The sequence below is a fragment of the Trichomonas vaginalis genome, chromosome II (assembly GCF_026262505.1).
Source record: "Trichomonas vaginalis G3 chromosome II, whole genome shotgun sequence".
Lineage (NCBI taxonomy): Eukaryota > Parabasalia > Trichomonadida > Trichomonadidae > Trichomonas > Trichomonas vaginalis.
In genome coordinates, this window is record NC_067204.1 from 14,098,994 (window position 1) to 14,117,980 (window position 18,987).

Sequence of the window (18,987 nt, forward strand, 5' to 3'; positions counted from 1 at the left end):
TAGATAATCAAAATTTAACTTGTCATTAAATAAATATTTATACTTTCAATTTTTGCGATAGCAAATTGAATTGATTTATAGTTTTTTCGAAACACTACAATCTGATTTATTGATCCTCCACAATAGTTGCGCATGTTTTTAAAGAATAAAATGTAAATGATTTGTTATCAAATGTGATTCTGATGATAAAAATGATCAATCAATTTTATTTTGACATATTAAGGGAATACCTCTAAGACTAATAATTTTATAAATTAAAAGACAGATTCTTCATTTTTGTAAATTATCAAAATGAGCGTAAATATTTGTGGGAACAGGACAAATTTGCCACAAGGCACTTTTTTTAAAAAAAATTAATGGAGCGGAGCGATACTCTGCTGCTGGAGCCCCAAGGCTCCCAATCATTACGAAAGGGAGCCTCAGGGCTCCTGAGAATCCATCAGCAGAGGCCTTTTCATTTGGCCTCTGCTGATCAAAGATTCGGCGAAGCCATTCTTCGTCTCAGGAGCCCCAAGGCTCCCAATCATTACGAAAGGGAGCCTCAGGGCTCCTGAGAATCCATCAGCAGAGGCCTTTTCATTTGGCCTCTGCTGATCAAAGATTCGGCGAAGCCATTCTTCGTCTCAGGAGCCCCAAGGCTCCCAATCATTACGAAAGGGAGCCTCAGGGCTCCTGAGAATCCATCAGCAGAGGCCTTTTCATTTGGCCTCTGCTGATCAAAGATTCGGCGAAGCCATTCTTCGTCTCAGGAGCCCCAAGGCTCCCAATCATTACGAAAGGGAGCCTCAGGGCTCCTGAGAAACCTCTTTGAGAAGGTTTTCTTAAAGAAAACCTTCTCAAAGATGATTGTCAGCATTCACTCAAAATCTACCAAGAGTTTCAAAGTTTCAAATCTATCTGAAATGAAGCTTTGAATCTCTTGTATATCTAATTGTAGAGGTACCTTTTCAAAATGTCTTCTATTGATTAAATTTAATCAGTAAAAGTCATTTTGAAAAGGTACATCTCTATAATTGCTATTGAGCATTCACTCTTGAAACCTTGGAGCTCTTGTGTAGTGCATGAAAACTCCAAGATTCTAGCATAAAACATATATCATAGACATAATTTCTTCAAATATAATTTAAGGTTATTTTTTAAAATCAGAAAAGCGTAATTTAAGGTTATCGAAAAAGTGACACTTGGCAAATTTGTCCCGCACTCAATATTTGTATTTATTTCCATCAAATATTATTCATGAACTCATTAATGCTGTTCAAATGGAAAGCATGAGGGAAGCAGATTTTCAAAATTGACGAAATTTTGAGATTTACAATTTGTCCCCTAACAAAAACTACATAAAACTGCACTATTTACTAGGTTTCAAAAAAGGTTACATATTGATACCATTTTTTTTCATAGGATGTTCTCCACATATTGATAATTAAGTGAATAAATATATTGACAATTCCAAAGAGTAAATTCAAAAATTTATAATAATTTAATTAACTTTCCATTTCCTTATCACTGCCGAATCTGGCATTCGAAATGAGTGTTTATTTGATCATTTTTGCCTTTATTAATAATGATGAAAGGTAAAAAAGGGGGTTGGCGTCCTAAGGCGTCCTAGTGTAAATTTCTCAAAATTGTGATATTTACATCACATTTTTGAGAGGTTTATGGGCGTCCTAAGGGAAAATTGAATAGCTAGGGCGTCCCGAATTTTCATTCTAAGATTTAAATATATTATATACTTAAGTATAATACAAGCAATATAAAAATTAAATTTTTATTATGTTAACTTATAAGAAATTTTTTTGAATTATCGTTGATTTATTGTAATCTTTCCAGGCTATACTTTTGAAATCAACTTTACCTGTCATACGCATTAATGTAGTAGATGTCCAGGTGTAGCTATTATATCCCAGCAACATTGGTATTTTATCATTGTAAGATATCAAAATGAAGCGTTTTTTCAGATATAATTTTTTCGTAAATTTTTCAAAAATAAGATGGTAAAAAAGCCTCGACTTGCTCGAAAAATAACAATTTTTTACTTGTAAAAATAACCCTTTTACAGCATGGGCAGCTATTCAATCACTATTTCTTTTTCTAAAAGTATATTTTTCAAAAAAAATTAAGATCAAATTCGACAATTTCTTGATGAAAGCAAAAATATTACACATACTTCTCGATGCATGGGATAAAATATGCAATTATTCAATCAATTCGCATGATTTGAAAAAAAAATCTAAATTTGATAAAAATGTAGAAATTTTTTATTTTTAACTTGAGATTCGATTTTTTGATCCAATTTGTGAATTTTTTTTGATCGGAATTTCAATTAATTTGTTGATCAAAAATGACCTCACAATGTTTGATCATAAGTGAAGTCATCTTCATGGGTATTTAGAAATTCCAAGAGAAATTGCTTATTTCTCGCAGATGTAATATCTGAGAAAATCGAATTTAAATATTCATAGAAACCCAAATCATTCTCCGGTTCGAATAATTCATCTGTTGCTTTTTCTGTTTTTTCTATGAATTTTAATAATTTGATTAATAAATCTTCATCAGGAAGAATTATTGCTGCATTTGTGATAAAATTCCATATTGAGGTAATATGGCAATAATTACATTTATAAAATGTAATTTTATCCAAAATTTTTTGGCAAATTCGCATAATAGCATTAATATTTGAAGCTGAGATTAAACCTGTGATTACTTCTGTAACTTTTGGAAAATCATCGCAATTTAATATCTCTTTATATTGAATTGAGAAATAAAAAAAATCAAATGGATTCATTTCTTCAATTTCAAGGAGATTGTAAAAATTGATAGAAGTGTTATTGCAACAAATTGTATTTGCAGCAAAAAATATCATTTGCTCGATTCCATTTTTGGAATAAATTTGCTGGAACAATGTTAAATTAAAACAGTTGCTTAATTTTTCTTCATTGTTTTCATAAAAAAGTAACAAGTTTGCAACTGAAATTTCAAAATTTTGATAATTGCCAGTTATTTCAGTAAATATATATATTTGCTTTTCTTCATCTAAAAATGGCAAATATTGATTTGCAATATTAACTAAAGTTTGGGATAAATTGTTCCAGTTTGATTTTACAATTTGTGAGCACATTATGTAATATGTAAATTTATCCGCTTTGTAGGAATTTAAAATTGTTTGTTGTTCTGTTTCAGTTAAATTACTGAATTTTTCAAGATTAATATTGTGATAAAAAATAGAATCCTTGAAACATTCTGATATCTTTTCAATGTTTAAAACGGATGCTAAAAATGTAAAAGAACTTCATCATCACTGTGATTTTTTTGAAAAATTTATCCCAATTCAAGCATCCAATTGATCTTTCTGTCATTGTACTTATGCATTGATAAAGTTGATTTAATGAATCCGAAGAATAATCATTATGCTTGACTAGTTGAGTTAGTTGATACAGACTGTCGTCAGCCATTTTAAAAAAATGAATAAAATTGTATAGTAAATTATATTTGTGAAATTTGTGACGCTACATTCAATCTAAGACCAATATCTCAAAGAATTCCTCATTTAAGTATTACTTTTCATTGTTTTTTAAAAATATCTTTGCTTATTTGTTCACTTTTTTGACATTTATTATATGCTTTTTATCATATTTCCGATGATATGAATATATATTCTATATAAAATGACGCTACATTCAATCTAAGACCAATATCTCAAAGAATTCCTCATTTAAGTATTACTTTTCATTGTTTTTTAAAAAATATCTTTGCTTATTTGTTCACTTTTTTGACATTTATTATATGCTTTTTATCATATTTCCGATGATATGAATATATATTCTATATAAGAATGACGCTACATTCAATCTAAGACCAATATCTCAAAGAATTCTCATTTAAGTATTACTTTTCATTGTTTTTTAAAAAATATCTTTGCTTATTTGTTCACTTTTTTGACATTTATTATATGCTTTTTATCATATTTCCGATGATATGAATATATATTCTATATAAGAATGACGCTACATTCAATCTAAGACCAATATCTCAAAGAATTCTCATTTAAGTATTACTTTTCATTTTTGATTCAATTTTCGAACGGTTTTCGTAAATTTTGCATCATTTCATTTTTTAATGGGAAAATCATCTATATTTAATCAAAAAAGAGCAAACTTTACAGACGAAAATAAAATATTTATCAGGGAACAATCTGATAAATACCAAAAATCAACATCGAGAGATGAAAAAACGAATATAATCAAACAAGTTCTTCAATATTTTAATATTAAATACGCCGAAAATGAATCTAAAGCTGTCAGAAGATATTTTAGTTATATTGCAGTTAAAAATATTCCCGCAGTTACTGGAAAATATCCTGATACAATTGTTCGCAAAGATATGCTTTATTCGCATGATCATACAAATATTATTAATTCAAATAATATTGAACGTTACTACCGTTGCATCGATCATTCTTGTCAAGCACGTTATTTAGTTAAAATTGAGAACAGTTCAGTTTCCGAAGATTTACAAAAGGAACATATACCCGAATGCAGACAATTTAAAAAGTTACAAAAAAAAAAATGATCTTCATAAATCAATGACTCTGACAGAAATATACAATAAGGCAATGGCAAAATTTTCTGAAGACAACGGCACTTTTCAGCAGATTAAAAAATTTATGACAGAACTTGCTGTTGGTACTGATGAAAACCCATTAATTAAAGATTCATTGGTCAGGGAAGTTTATAATAAGTCCAGAAAATTTTCTGTTGGAGAAAAAATTACAGACGATGAAATTGCTAATTTTTGTTTAATAAATGGCGAGCAGTTTTTCATTGGCCATGATTTTCAAGCAAATTGTGAGACGATGTTTTTTGGTTTTGAGAAGGCAATTCAATTTGCAAAAGAAGCCACAGATTTATTTTGCGATGGAACTTTTAAAATTACACCAAAACATTTTCAAAAAGGACAGATGCTAACAATTATGATTTGTGAACCTTCAACAAATCAATATCTACCACTTTTATTTATATTCATGAAAAACCGCACATTTGAATCTTATAAGAAGGCATTTGAATATATTTTTACTGTCAAGGGTATTCAATTTTCAAAGCTAATTCAAATTCATTGTGATTTTGAAAAGGGAATGATAGAGGCACTTCAACAAATTTTCCCTAAAGTCCGTATAATTGGATGCCTATTTCATTTCAAACAAGCTTTACACAGGAAACTTGTAGCACTTTATACAAAAAATTTCAATACTTTACAAAATTCTTTATTTAAGCTATATTCTATTACTCCATTCATGTCTCATGAAGAATTTGTACTTACAATGCATATAATTAATCAAAATAAAGTTGATTCGATCAAAGATTATATTGATTATTTCAACAAAGTTTGGTTGCCGCACTACAATTTAATATCTCAATATAATAATGCAACTGCAATATTCACTAATGATTGCCTCGAGAGTATGCATTCAGAATTTTCTTCGTTAAAACATCCAAACATTTATGAAGCTATTAAGAAGATATCTCAAATCCAATTAGATAAATATAACGCCATCAAAAATAACCAGAAGATCGAGCGCCATATAAAAACCGTTATCACTGATAGCTACAAAAATTATATTCTTGACTGCTTTCAAAAAGAACTTGAGAAAACAATTTTTTCTATCAAACAATACAACGTAAGTGATCTTTCTTTGGCTCAGAACGAGATTCTCCATATGGTTCCATAGAATCGAGTTCATTGTTCGAAAATATTCCAGTTCATGATGCAGATATACTCAAATCGATCGATCTAACAGATAAAGATACAATGATCACTAAGTTTATTAATGAAAAAAGAGAAAAAATTATGGCATTATTTAATGAAACATTAAATCATCCAGATTTTAATTCATCCACTCCAATTCAAACTAATTTTGAGCAAGCCGATACAAATCAAGGTTCAGATGCTCCAATTCGCTCCGAAAATTCAAATATTGCAGACTCTACAGATTTAGAACCAGAAAATCAAAACCATCCTTCTACAAATCAAATGTCTAGTAATCTAGAACATAAGCTGGACCTTCTTGATCATATTGAAAAACAATTATCGAAAATGCGCTCGTTATTGGGAATTCTTCCTACTACAAATGCTATTGTTGGGCCGTCAAAACAAGTTTCAGTTAATAGCAAGCAAAATTCTGAAAAAAATAAGAAAAAATCTTCCATAACAACAAAATCAAACAATAAAAAACAAAATTCATCCGACAATCCTCCTAAACGTAAAGCTCCTATTTCGGAAAGGATTCTCAGCGATAATAACTTATATTTTCAAGTTCATCGAAAGAGATCGAAAAGCAAACGTTCCACATCTACAGAGAAAAAGTATTGATATATGAAGTCTAATTCCTTTTATAACTACTATATTTTTATTCTTATGACTAAAAAATAATATATTATTTAACAATTTTCATTTTTTTCTTTTAACAATTTCGTTTTATTTCCATTTATTGTTAAATGATTTTTAGCATACACCTTTCTTTGTTCATCTTCTAAATACAATTTATTTTTTCTTAGATATAATTCTATTCATTCAATTCGATCGTCATTTTTCAGTACACGATCGTAATTTTCAATTATTGATCGCGATTTTACTTCAGAATTTGTTCGCAATATTGCTTATCAAAATTATATCTCTATTCTCTCATTTCTGTTTAGTCAATATCATTACACTCCTATTGTCTAATAACATGCTATTAATTTTCTTAAAATTAAAAAAAAATATCAACTTTTAAAAACAGAAACTTAACATCCTTAGGTCAATGGATTTTGATGTGAGATACATTTAATCTGTTTTTCTTTTTTTGTTTTAAATAATTGAATATTTATAGTTGTTATGGGTCTTACATCATGTAAAACGAATTTTCTTAAAGTAAATTTACTTTTTCTTCAATCTTTCTTACATATTTATTACCCAGATTTGCTTTACTTTTACCACTCCCCATGTAATTTCTGGGGAAAACGATAATTCATTTTTTTTATGGATGAATAGATCGTTTTCCTAGAAAGGACCTCATATCTCTGGCTAAAAAGAGTGTCAGATCCTAAATAGATTATTGATCTAGTGTACAAATCCAATAAAAAGCCTATTTTTTTGGCTTTTTTGGTGCTCATTTTTTCGAAGATCTACATGAATATGGGGAAACCATCGGATTTTTTTGGTTAACCCACATCTTCATGTAGTCTGGACTATCTTTCCTCGAAGGACCTCTTTACGGGTGTAAAAACTCATAAAGTTCTCAAAAGATTCATTCTCGATCTCCATGCTGAAAGAATTTACAATAAAAAAGAGATCTACGCATCAAACTACAGCCATAAATGAACTGAACCCCTAAAGCTCAGCTCTTAGTTTATCAAAAACGTCGAAATCCTTCTCATTGCAATCAAATTTTCTCAATAACTCATAAGAAAAATCGAATTTTGATTAAGCCGATGTTATAGGTATCACAAATACTACAAACTTGAGCAATATCGAAATTGCCAGCAGAAGTTTGAAATTGCATTGCTCATATTTGTTTTGTAAACTAAAAATCTGCTTATATTATTCATTAATTTTTTATATATTATTCATATACTTTAATAAAAACAATACTATTTCACCTTAAAAATGAATTTCATAAGTCAATATTATTTTTTTGAAAATGTATCAATTTTCGATTAAAACAACATGAGAATAAAATTTACGCAAAATTATTTTAAAAAATGGTTTTAAAAATTTACAATTGATTAAGAATAAGATTGGAAGAAGTTTTGAAGTTTAATTTTAAGAAAAAAAATTCGGATATTATTCATGGATCTAAGTAATCTGATATTTGAGTATCAGCACTATGCATAAAACATATATTTATAGTTTTTTTGGATTTTTATGATTTTAAATATATTCAAATTTGGCAATCCAATAGATTTTTAAAAAATAGGTAAATAAAAATAGATTACATATGCAGCAGATTTAGAACATGAAACAAATCTTATAGTGACCCAAAAAAAAATTCATGATCCAAAAAAGAAAAAATTCCGCTAAATTGGAATCAAACCTTGGCATAATGAATCAAAATGTCCGATGTTTCAACTATACTACACCGGCAGTTCGAAAAATGCCCTTGGTGGTTCTATTTAATAGCTACTCCCAACGATAGGCGGTGTCCCCAGCTTTCGAGAGGTGGTAAAAGTAAAGCAAATCTGGGTAAAAAAAATTATCAAAAAAAAGATGTTTTAGAATGAAAAAAATAGAAAAATCTTCATTTATAGTTTTTCTTGAATGTATACGTTTTGATTTTTTTCTTTTTTAAAAAATTCAATTTCTAGAAAAATCGAGAAAAAATCATTTTCTTCTATTTTTTAGGACGCCATACCCATTGAAATCTCCTCTCAGGACGCCATAAACTATTCAATTATGGTGTAAACTTCTCAAAAATTGAATAGTTTACATCAGGACGCCTTAGGACGCAAAACCTTTACGCGCCCATGATGAAATATTTGAACAAAACAGTGGATGATCCCTTTAAATCAGCCACATTCCTTACATGTAGAATCATCCCATTGTTAAAACATGTTTATTTCAAACATAATTATTTTTTCATGAAATGGTCAATGAATCATAAGTTTAGAGAGGGATAGTTGTCGATGTTATTGATAATATACCTCAAAATAGAGTATTAAAGATGATTCAAGATTATGCGGAAGGAGATCAAGAAAAGAACCCTCAATACATTAAAAAGTGACACGCTTGGATGAGATCATTTTTCATTGTTTAATTGCTATTAAATAAACAGAATATCAGATTGCCATCTTGAAAAATAGGGTGATTTCTCTTTTTAAAATGGAGAACGATAAAAAGAAAAAAAATTGATTTCACCTCAATAAATTCGGAAAGATAATGATCACAAGTGCGATATATTTTAATAATTTGAGGACATTTTCTCAAGAGCCGATGGACCAAGATTTTTGTTTGAGAACGACGATAGCATCGTTTTTCGGAACGGTTCTAATTGTGAGAGAATTTTAGAAGCATAATGTTCCAACCTAGAATACTCGTCCACCTTGGTGCTTCTGATGTTCCAGAGCAGTTCAGGGAAGAGTCATTAGTTTGGGTTAGAAAGGCTGTTGAGCGTGGTGCCGAAGTTGCTAGAACAGGAGCACCAGCAGAAGATATTGTTGCTGCTACAGTTTGCGTTCTTGAAGATTGCCCAGTTTCAGATGCTGGCTTTGGTGCAGTTTTCAATGCTCAGGGTAGCCACCAAATGGATGCTGGTATTATGACCGGTGATAAAAGATATGGTGCAATTTTATCATTACATGGCGTCCAAAATCCAATCAACGTCGCTCGTAAGATGGTTGATGATCCACGTTACTCAATTCTCTCGGGCGCAGGTGCTATGAAATTTGTTGAAGAATTAGGCATTCCAATATTACCAGACGAAAAGTTCGAAACAGCATACAACCGTTATATCCAGGATCAATTTTCTGGCCACGGTGATCCGTTAGATCTCTTCGTTCAGCCACCACCAGACCACGGAACTGTTGGCTGCGTTGCTAGAGATATTCATGGACATATTGCTGCAGGCACTTCTACAGGCGGAACACCATTTGCTCCAACTGGTCGTGTCGGAGACTCCCCATTCCCTGGCTGCGGCGTTTATGCAAACGATGAAGAGGGCTGCTGCTCTTGCACAGGCTACGGTGAGGCAATTCTCGTCGAATTACTTGGTGCTAAGACTGCTGAGCGCTTGCCAAAGATGAATCCTATGCAAGCCGCTAAGGAGGCAATTAACGCTTTCGCTAAGTCTCCAAGACATGTCGGTGGCGTTATTTGCATCAAGAAAGAAACAGGCGAATATGGCCTCTATCATAATACTGAACATATGCCGTTTGCTATGCTTATGGACGACGGTTCCATTGTATCTGGCCTCTCTGTCAGTGAGCTTAAACAGTAAAATTTAGTCTAGTATCTTCTCCAAAAAAATTATTAATTAATTACGGATCATGAAATCCTATTATTTCATGGGATTCAAAATATCAGGCCAGGGAGATTTAAATCTACTTAGCGAATAAACCTTTCTACGACGGAATATCTTGTTCCGTATTTATTATTCTTTGTAATGCATTTTGATTGAATTTTCAGTAAACACCCCACTTATGACTTGCTATTCTAGTTTTATGAAAGCGTATATTATTATGGTATATATTTTTGATTCTTCATTGTTTAAAATATAAACCCTTAGTGAAAATAAACAAAGCATATTACATGCATGCTTTCGTTTGCTATATTCTGTTCAAGGTTATTACCTAACTAATGATAATTCAATGTTCAATTTGGCTGTGAATTGCAGAAGAATTCCAGCAAAGCCTCTGTTGACATCACCTATATTATCACAGTGATATTGCAGCTATGTTTTATGAAGGAAAGTTCAAAAAATCTCGCGAGATTTTGCATAAAAATTTTTCAAAAGATGGAAGACGACAGCGAGTCTATCAAGACATCTTCTGAGAAATATATGACAAACAAATGGGAAGAAATCAAGCCATCATACGGTATTGATCCATATGAAAGATCTAATCATACATGCGTCGCAATCAAAGATAATTCTTCAGGTCGCACAACACTTTATGTTTATGGCGGCCATGATTCAAATAACAACTCACTTAATGATCTTCTTACTTTTAATGAAATGCTTGGTTGGTCATATGCTTCAGCAAATAAAATTACAACAACAATTAATCGCAAAGTTATTATCGAACAAGGTTTTAATTATCATCCACCATCTCCTCTGGAACTTACTCCTATTCCTCTTGCACGATCTTTCCATACTGCTGTCGTTTATGATTCTTTTATGATTGTTGCAGGCGGAAATGCAACAGAGCTTGACGGAAGAATATATTTCTTAGATACAAGCCCAGATGCTCACCTTACATGGTGTGTTTTCACTGCTAAAGATGCTCCCGATGCAGTAAAAACAGCGAGATTCCAACATACTGCCGTAATTTGGAAGAATTACATGGTAATCTTTGGCGGAACAGATGGCGAGTCTCCACTCAATGCCGATGTTCTCTTCTTAGATCTTAAGAAGTTTAAATGGACTGTAAAAAGCGACATCAAAGATTTACCAAAGACATATGGCCACGCAGCGTTCGTTTCCAACGATTTGATGTATATCGTTGGTGGATTTAAGGAAAACTCTTCTCAGTCATTTATCGTGTACAGTCTTACTGATAACACTGTAATTAAATCTGGAAGATACGTTCCACCGCCTTCTCTCAAGGTAGACAGAAGATTGCTCACTGCAACACTCATAAATAACAAACTTTACTTGATTGGTGGCTACGGAGTTACAGATAACACAATTGAGACAGGATGCGTAAATGAGGTTAATATAGTTGATATGAATACGTGGAAGAGCGTTAGTATTGTTCCTTCCATGATGAATGGAGCAGGCCCAGGCCCTCTTTGCGGTCATACAGCCGTAGAAGTTAATAATCAAATTATTATTTTTGGTGGATGCGATAGATTACCTCTACTTGATGGAAGATGGGTTTTCTATGGATTTAATAGTGAACTCTGGAAATTCACAACTCCAAGTGAAGATTTCTTTTTACAGAAAGCAGCAAAATAAAATTTTGTTGGTACTATCTAATTTACATCTTATCTTTTTGATATCTTTTTAATATAGTCGATTCTGATCAAAAGATGCTACTGATATTTTTCAACAATTTTTTTTTAATCCCCAAGTACTTTTCTAATAATTCTAATTTATCATCCAGGAACAGGTACTTCAATCTTTCTATCTAGAATATCTTGAAGTATTAAAATGAAATTAATTTCGAAAATAATTTCTTGTCAACATTTTTTTTGGAAAAACTTAACAGTTTTATTCATACAAAATAAGGTATTATTACATTCCGATTATGGTTGTGAGCTAGGTAAAGGTTTAACGATTCTTGCATTTCTACTGAATTGTTCTTCTATTTTTGGAATACTAGGAAGTGGCTGTAGAGTTGGGACAGCTTGTGGAGGTGGAGGAATTTCTTTTGGAGGTTGTGTTTCTGCTTCTTCGTCATTTGATTCTGCTTCATCTTCTTCTGGTACTTCTTCCAAAACAACATAATCCAGGAAAGGCTCTATTGTTTCCCAATTTTCATCGAACCAACGTATAAGAACATTTTTACGACGTTTTGCATCTCGATCTAAACGTAAATTTGCTCTTTCAGCAATTGCAGCTGCAATACCTACCAATTCACCATGTTTGATGAGACCACCGAACCGCCGTGAAATTTCTTTAACAACATAGTTATCTTTTGGATTAAAACCGAATAATCTTTTTGCGATTCGAGATCTCTCATCCATTGTTTCCCTGGAAGGTAGAGCAGATAATTCAGGTATATCCATTTGACCTTTTGGAAAAAGTTGGTTTGGAACATAAATTGACATTAATTTTTGAGTAACTGTTTGAACAAAAGGTAATACTTCAAGTGCTTTGGCCTCATCACGACCAATGGCACGTAATAGACCTGATGAAGCATCACGCAGACGCGCGAGATTGCGCTCTTTCATATAATGATTTGTCACTTTAAATCTTGACAAAAATTCAGATTTACCGTCAGAATTGCCGGCAAAATGTCAAAAATGAATCTTTACAGCTTGACACTTTTTAAAATTTGAGAGATCTTCAACCAATTTGAGCAAATTTGAGATAAAAATAATATACATCTAATAATCTCTACCCAACCAATTCATTTTGAATTTTGAAGAAACCTGTGAATTTTTGCAAAGGAAAAATAAATCAATGTCGAACGATCTACTTTCTCCCTCACAGAATATTCTTCATAGGGCGGAGTTTAAGCAGTCGACACTTGGTATTCATATATCAAAGAATGGAATAACGTTCTGCTTACATCCTGCTCACCAAGATGTATCATACGTATATTTTGACTCTAAACACGGAAAATATTCAAAGCAACAAATTCTTCGTGAAATGGATGACTGGAATCTCATGCTCCAAACATATCTTCCGCATATTAACATTCTCGCGACAACAATCTCTTTCCCAGGTCCGATAGAAGGCGATTCAGTTGAGATACCAAACTGGTGGTCAACTGGCGACAACAAGTTTTGCAAGGCTGAATTTTCAGAATTTTCATTTTCAAAATGCCAATTCGAATTTATTAATGAAATTCAGGCTCCTGGCCACGGTCTTATTTCAACAGATGAATTCTTCGGCTTAGAAGATGACTTTATTCCTCTCTGGAAGCCTCCAGCCCTCGAAACAATGCCAACATTGTATCCATTATACTTCTCAAGCGATGCAGCTGCTGTCCTCCAGGTTGCTTACGGCCTTGGCGCAGCATTCATCGTACCAATAGACTCATCAGACTCTTACCGTGTAATCGCCTCAGAATGGGGCCACTCTTTAGTCCAGCTTTGCGGCCCAGATGAGCCAAACTACGACGAGGAACTTGAGCTTATCAAGTTCATCGGCTCAAAAGTCGGCCATGCCGTTGAGTGGGAAGATATCTGCTCATCCCGTGGTTTAATTAACTGCTACGAGTTTGCACAGCACGGAATTTCCGATGGACAAGATGTTTTGGCTCTTATCGAAAAGGATCCGAACGAGCCAATTGCTCAGAAAGCTCTTTCCATCCATTTCCGCTTCTTAATGAGATTTGCAAGAATGTGCGCAATTTCATTCACATGCAAATCATTATTCATCACCTATGGCGTCTTCCCAGGTGGTGTAAAGGCCCTCCAGAAGCATATTCCTCTCTGCAGAGATGAGTTTATGCACTTCACAAAGAGCGAGTGGGTTTCATCAGTTTCTGTCTTCGTCCAGACAAGTGATAAGAACATTTCTGCACTCGGTGTTATGTACCATGCATTCCTTCGTCTTGCAAGAAGCGAAAGTGACGAAGTTAACGGAGATTATGGTGAAGAATAAACAATTTTTTAATATTTTTGTCCAAAATATATTCAATATAAACATTACTTTTTCCTTCCTAACATATAACTTATTTTCATTTAAAATTTTATCTCATTACATAAAATGCATATTATCATAACTTGAATAGCCAAATAAAATCCATATAATAAACAATTAATATACATTTTACAATCAAAATAGATATATCATCAACATGAATCACAAATTGGATATGATTCTATTTAAAAATTTAGATGTTCAAAGTACTCATCCCAGAACAACTATTTGTCCAAAGAAATATTATCAATCAATCACAAAAAATAGGAAAATTTGTTTCCCAACTACGTTTCATAATTTAATTCTCACTCAAAGATTCAGCAATCATATTAAAATTTCATATAAGTGCATGTACATCTGAAATATAACATCATGTAATTATGTTCAGATTTGTATGCAAAATTTCTAAATCTGTTCAATGTAAAAAATGACGATAGATTCGACCTCTTGAGCTCACAAAAATATATTTTGGAAAACACAATATTATCATCGCGTATTTGATATTTATCCATTACCGTCGAACTTTCCTCTCAATTTATTGGTATCGGCGGTTTTAGGTTTTAGCCTCCTAATTTCAATGAGTGCTGAAGAACTCCGCTTGAAGTCAATCGGTGTTGACGGCAAAGAGGTTCCAAAACTTCTCAAGAACAAGAAAATCATGGAAAGAATCATGACAGCTATTGAAGCTGCTCATATTCCAGCTGAAGGATGCCCATCTTCAATGGGAACACTTATCATCAAGCTTTGCGGTGGTGACGTTCCAAATTCAAATGCTATTGCTGAATTAATCGGTGCTTCTAAGATTACTACACCAGAACAACTTGCTGCTGCTACAGAATTCGTTCAGGCCAACACAACATTCACACCAGCACAGCTCGAAGCTGCTGCAGGTGTTGGCGTTACAGTCACAGAAGAAGATGTTAAGGCTGCAGTCGCTAAGACAATCGATGATTCAATCGATTTCATCGCCGAGAAGGGAACAAAGGCTGCTCTTTCCGAAATCATGAAGCGCGCCAAGGTTGCTACTCCACAGATGAAGTTCGCTCCATCCAAGCTCGTTGTTGACGCTGTTAGAGCTGCTCTCAATGGTCTTAACGAAGAAACAATCAAATCCCGTGCTGCTGCCAAGCACCAACAAGCTGCTCAGGCTACCGATGATTCCAACGAAGAAAAGATCGATTTCCGTGGTATCGTCGCCAGCTTCCCATCTCCACAGGATAACGCCATGCAGAACCCACCAGAGATCCAGCAGAAGCACTTAGAGGCTACAGGTGGTCTCTACATGACACGTTTCCCACCAGAGCCAAATGGCTGGATCCACATCGGCCACGCCAAGGCTATGATTCTCGATTTTGGCCTTGCAGCTACAAAGGGCGGCCACTGCTACATGCGTTTCGATGATACCAACCCAGGTAAGGAGAAAGTTGAGTTCATCGAAGGCATCAAGAAGGATGTTCACTGGCTTGGCTTCGATTACTGGAAGATCACCCACACATCCGACTACTTCGACATTCTCTACCAGTTCGCTCTCAAGCTCATCGATGAAGGCCTTGCTTATGTCGACCACCAGACAAAGGAGGAAGTCAAGGAGTACCGTGAGAAGCTCATGCCATCCCCATGGCGTGATCGTGATCCAAAGGAGTCCCGCCGTCTCTTCGAGCTCATGAGATGCGGCTACTACGAACCATCCGAGGCCACACTTCGTCTCAAGATGGACTACAAGAACGTCAATCCAAACATGCGTGACCAGGTTGCCTACAGAATCAAATACCACGAGCACCCACACACAGGTGACAAGTGGTGCATCTATCCAACATACGACTACAGCCACTGTGTCATTGACTCACTCGAGAACATCACACACTCACTCTGCACACTCGAGTTCCAGAACAGAAGAGACTCATACTACTGGGTTCTTGACGCTCTCAAGATCTACAAGCCAGTTGTTTGGGAATTCTCTCGCCTCAACCTCACAAACACAGTCATGTCAAAGCGCAAACTCCAGACACTTGTCTACAACAACTACGTCAATGGCTGGGATGATCCACGTATGCCAACAATTGCAGGCATGAGACGCCGTGGTTACACACCAGCAGCCATCAGAGAGTTCTGCCAGTCTGTTGGTTACACACGTAATGTCACAACACTCATCAACATCGACTCACTCGATTCAATCCAGCGCGCTGATCTCGATGAGAACTCACCACGTGCATTCTGCGTCCAAGACCCAATCAAGGTCACACTCCAGAACCTCAAGGAGGAGAAGATCATCGAAGCTCCACTCTTCCCGAAGAAGCCAGAGAAGGGCAACAGAAAGCTCCACCTCTCAAAGACAATCTACATCGAACGTGAAGATTTCATGGAGAACCCAACAGATGACTTCATGAGATTGACACCAAAGAACGATGTCGGATTGAACTACGCAAAGATCGCCATCAAGGTTGTCAACGTCATTCACGACGAGACAGGAAAGGTCACAGAGTTGGTTTGCGATGTCGAGGAAGAACCAGCTAAGCGCAATGGCCGTAAGTTCATCCATTGGCTCGGTGCTGATGCAGTTCCAGCTGAACTCCGCATCTACGGACACCTCTTCAGTGTCGCTGATACATCTAAGATCGAAGGCGAATGGACAGACGCCCTCAACAAGGAATCCCTCAAGGTCATCAAGGGTGCCCTCGTAGAAGGAACAATCGCTGGTGCAAAGCCACATGATAGATTCCAGTTCGAGAGAAAGGGCTACTTCTGCGTAGATGATGATTCAAAGACAGGAGCTCTCATCTTCAACCGTACTCTCCCACTTAACAAGTAAAGATAAAAATATTTTTTAAAAAAGGATGATTAATTAACATTTTTATTTTTATTTTTAAATTATTTTTTGAAAAATTTGTCTTTGGATGGATTTTGTAGTAAATTTTTGTTTAGTGATTCTTAAAGTAAAATAATTAGTTAAAGATAAACGATTTGATGAAATATTTAGAAGACAATTATTCTTAATGTTTGTTATGATGTAACACTCATATAATAATGTTTTTGTGCAGATATATTGTAGTAATTCATAAATTATCTTTGGAATTACTGAAAATATTTTTGATATTCTAGCATTCTAAGAGATATGAACATAGTTATGAGATCATGCTAGATATGAATGATAACACATGAGAAAACAACACTATTAGACTCTTTAATTTGAACTCTGCAAATATTCACAAACATTGTAATAATTTTGCCAAAAAGATGTTATTATTAAAAAATTATATTAGTGATCATTCCAGGATATAGAGCATTGTCTAATAAAGATGTGTTAAATAGGAATAGTTATAAATTCAAGCGGTAATGACCAAAATGAGGCGACAAAAAGTTATACTCGAAAAAAAATTTTTAATGGAGGTTCCACCCGAGGAAACTCCTTCAACTCACACCACACGCGCTTCGAAACCGTTCTGTTTGAACAATCTAGCGACCCCAATATATAAAATCATTACAAAAAAAGTTACAACAACATATCAAGAAGTTGCCGACATATTCGTCGCTACGCTTGATAAGGATACGCTCGAAGAGAGCAAAGACAAAACTCTACGCCGTCGAGTTTACGATGTGATAAATGTCCTCATTGCAGCAGATTTGCTCGAAAAGAATAACAAGCAAATTCATTTAACGAATAGAACACCAATAGTTAAACCACAAGAGGTCATCGCTCCACCTAATCCAGGCAGAGAAGAAGCATTACGCAAAAAGCAACTTGAATTAGCCGAGAAAATTAAGATGCTTATTTACTATAAATATCTCATTGAGAGGAACAGATTACACATGAGACCTCAAGTTAACATCCAATTCCCCTCAATTGTGATCGGATACAGAGATATTTCTCGTGGCACAATTTTCCGCTCTTTGGATGGCCATGAGCTTAAAATTAAGTCTGTAGCACCTCCTCTCTTCTTCAGCCCTATTGATATCTTCAGACGCCTGAAAATCAGCAAAGAAGAATTTGCTCGCCAATTAAGACAATTCCCGATGTTTGCTCCATACGAAAGCATTGTTATGGCTTCTTTATGATTCCGCACATAATTTTGACTAATTTTTTTCGATTGACAAAAAATTGAATTTTCTGTGTCAATCTTTTATGTTTGATAATAAAACAAATATATGTTCATCCTGTTAACTCATAAGAGTTAAGTTTTAGCAAAGCATTATCATGATGCTCAGTTTTTTTCTTCCATTATGTTTTAATATCAGATTTGAGTTGAATTAACTGGGTTAATTTCATTTTATCCTTTAACAGTATCACTGGATCTGATATTTATACTCAATAATACATGATATTTAAGTGAATTATAATAGATCCATTTCAAAAAGTATTGTCTAAGTGAAACAACACATGGATAGATTAACCATCCTAATGTTTTGTTTGAAACCGAGAATTTGACCTATAGTAAGAAATTATTGTCTGATTTCTTATTTTTCCTTTTGAAATCATTCTGTGCATTAAAGTTAGAAATGCAGGGAATACAATAATGCTTTCTGACTTGATCTAATGCATTTTTTATTTTTCCAGATTTTATTAATTGATATGGAGTGGATTGATTTGGAAAGATATGAATTTGAAAGATACAGACGCTATATATTAGGGTAATATAGATATCTATATATAGAAAAATAAAAGTCACTTTTTTAGATTAGCGTTTTCTTTATGTGTTCTGAGTATTTACAGAAATACGATGATTTCATAAAGGCAAACGAGAGGCTCGCCCATTTAAAACCAGACGAGTCTATGGAGGAAATCTTCAATTTGATAACATCAGTTTTAATCGACAAGTATAAAATGGCCTTTAAAGAACTTATATTGGTAATTCTCATAGCAATAAGGTTCAATTATCGATCTATCAAGTCTTACATTAAAATTCTAAATCAAATCATAACTAAATATTCTCTAGACTATTCAGAGTTTTGCTATAAAAAATATATTTGGGCACAACAAGAATACTTGA

General features: G+C 33.8%; 7 protein-coding genes across 7 annotated transcripts, besides 3 other annotated features; 6 read left to right on the forward strand and 1 right to left on the reverse strand.

Moving 5' to 3' along the window:
- Window positions 1–309: 309 nt before the first annotated feature.
- Window positions 310–1,203: a mobile genetic element.
- A 370-nt stretch (window positions 1,204–1,573) lies between these two features.
- Window positions 1,574–6,946: a mobile genetic element.
- Window positions 5,845–6,366, forward strand: TVAGG3_0542270 (MULE transposase domain-containing protein; the record flags this gene model as incomplete). The annotated part of the gene is made up of 1 exon (XM_051237941.1): window positions 5,845–6,366. One exon carries the CDS (start codon window positions 5,845–5,847, stop codon window positions 6,364–6,366), a length of 522 nt encoding a protein of 173 aa, XP_051095765.1.
- A 1,272-nt stretch (window positions 6,947–8,218) lies between the features above and the next one.
- Window positions 8,219–8,498: a mobile genetic element.
- Window positions 8,499–8,847: 349 nt separating this feature from the next.
- On the forward strand, window positions 8,848–10,351 carry TVAGG3_0542290 (family T2, asparaginase-like threonine peptidase; the record flags this gene model as incomplete). Its single annotated transcript, XM_001323020.2, has 1 exon — window positions 9,047–9,967. The coding sequence occupies one exon, from the start codon at window positions 9,047–9,049 to the stop codon at window positions 9,965–9,967; it is 921 nt and encodes a 306-aa protein (XP_001323055.1).
- Window positions 10,352–10,483: 132 nt separating this feature from the next.
- TVAGG3_0542300 (meiotic cell cycle) lies at window positions 10,484–11,665 on the forward strand (the record flags this gene model as incomplete). Its single annotated transcript, XM_001323021.2, has 1 exon — window positions 10,484–11,644. One exon carries the CDS (start codon window positions 10,484–10,486, stop codon window positions 11,642–11,644), a length of 1,161 nt encoding a protein of 386 aa, XP_001323056.1.
- Window positions 11,666–11,730: 65 nt separating this feature from the next.
- On the reverse strand, window positions 11,731–12,692 carry TVAGG3_0542310 (uncharacterized protein; the record flags this gene model as incomplete). The annotated part of the gene is made up of 1 exon (XM_001323022.1): window positions 11,935–12,582. One exon carries the CDS (start codon window positions 12,580–12,582, stop codon window positions 11,935–11,937), a length of 648 nt encoding a protein of 215 aa, XP_001323057.1.
- A 73-nt stretch (window positions 12,693–12,765) lies between these two features.
- Window positions 12,766–14,095, forward strand: TVAGG3_0542320 (glucokinase family; the record flags this gene model as incomplete). Its single annotated transcript, XM_001323023.1, has 1 exon — window positions 12,815–13,963. One exon carries the CDS (start codon window positions 12,815–12,817, stop codon window positions 13,961–13,963), a length of 1,149 nt encoding a protein of 382 aa, XP_001323058.1.
- A 477-nt stretch (window positions 14,096–14,572) lies between these two features.
- On the forward strand, window positions 14,573–16,850 carry TVAGG3_0542330 (glutamine-tRNA ligase family; the record flags this gene model as incomplete). Its single annotated transcript, XM_001323024.2, has 1 exon — window positions 14,580–16,811. One exon carries the CDS (start codon window positions 14,580–14,582, stop codon window positions 16,809–16,811), a length of 2,232 nt encoding a protein of 743 aa, XP_001323059.1.
- A 503-nt stretch (window positions 16,851–17,353) lies between these two features.
- On the forward strand, window positions 17,354–18,158 carry TVAGG3_0542340 (cell cycle; the record flags this gene model as incomplete). The annotated part of the gene is made up of 1 exon (XM_001323025.1): window positions 17,384–18,055. The coding sequence occupies one exon, from the start codon at window positions 17,384–17,386 to the stop codon at window positions 18,053–18,055; it is 672 nt and encodes a 223-aa protein (XP_001323060.1).
- Window positions 18,159–18,987: the final 829 nt, after the last annotated feature.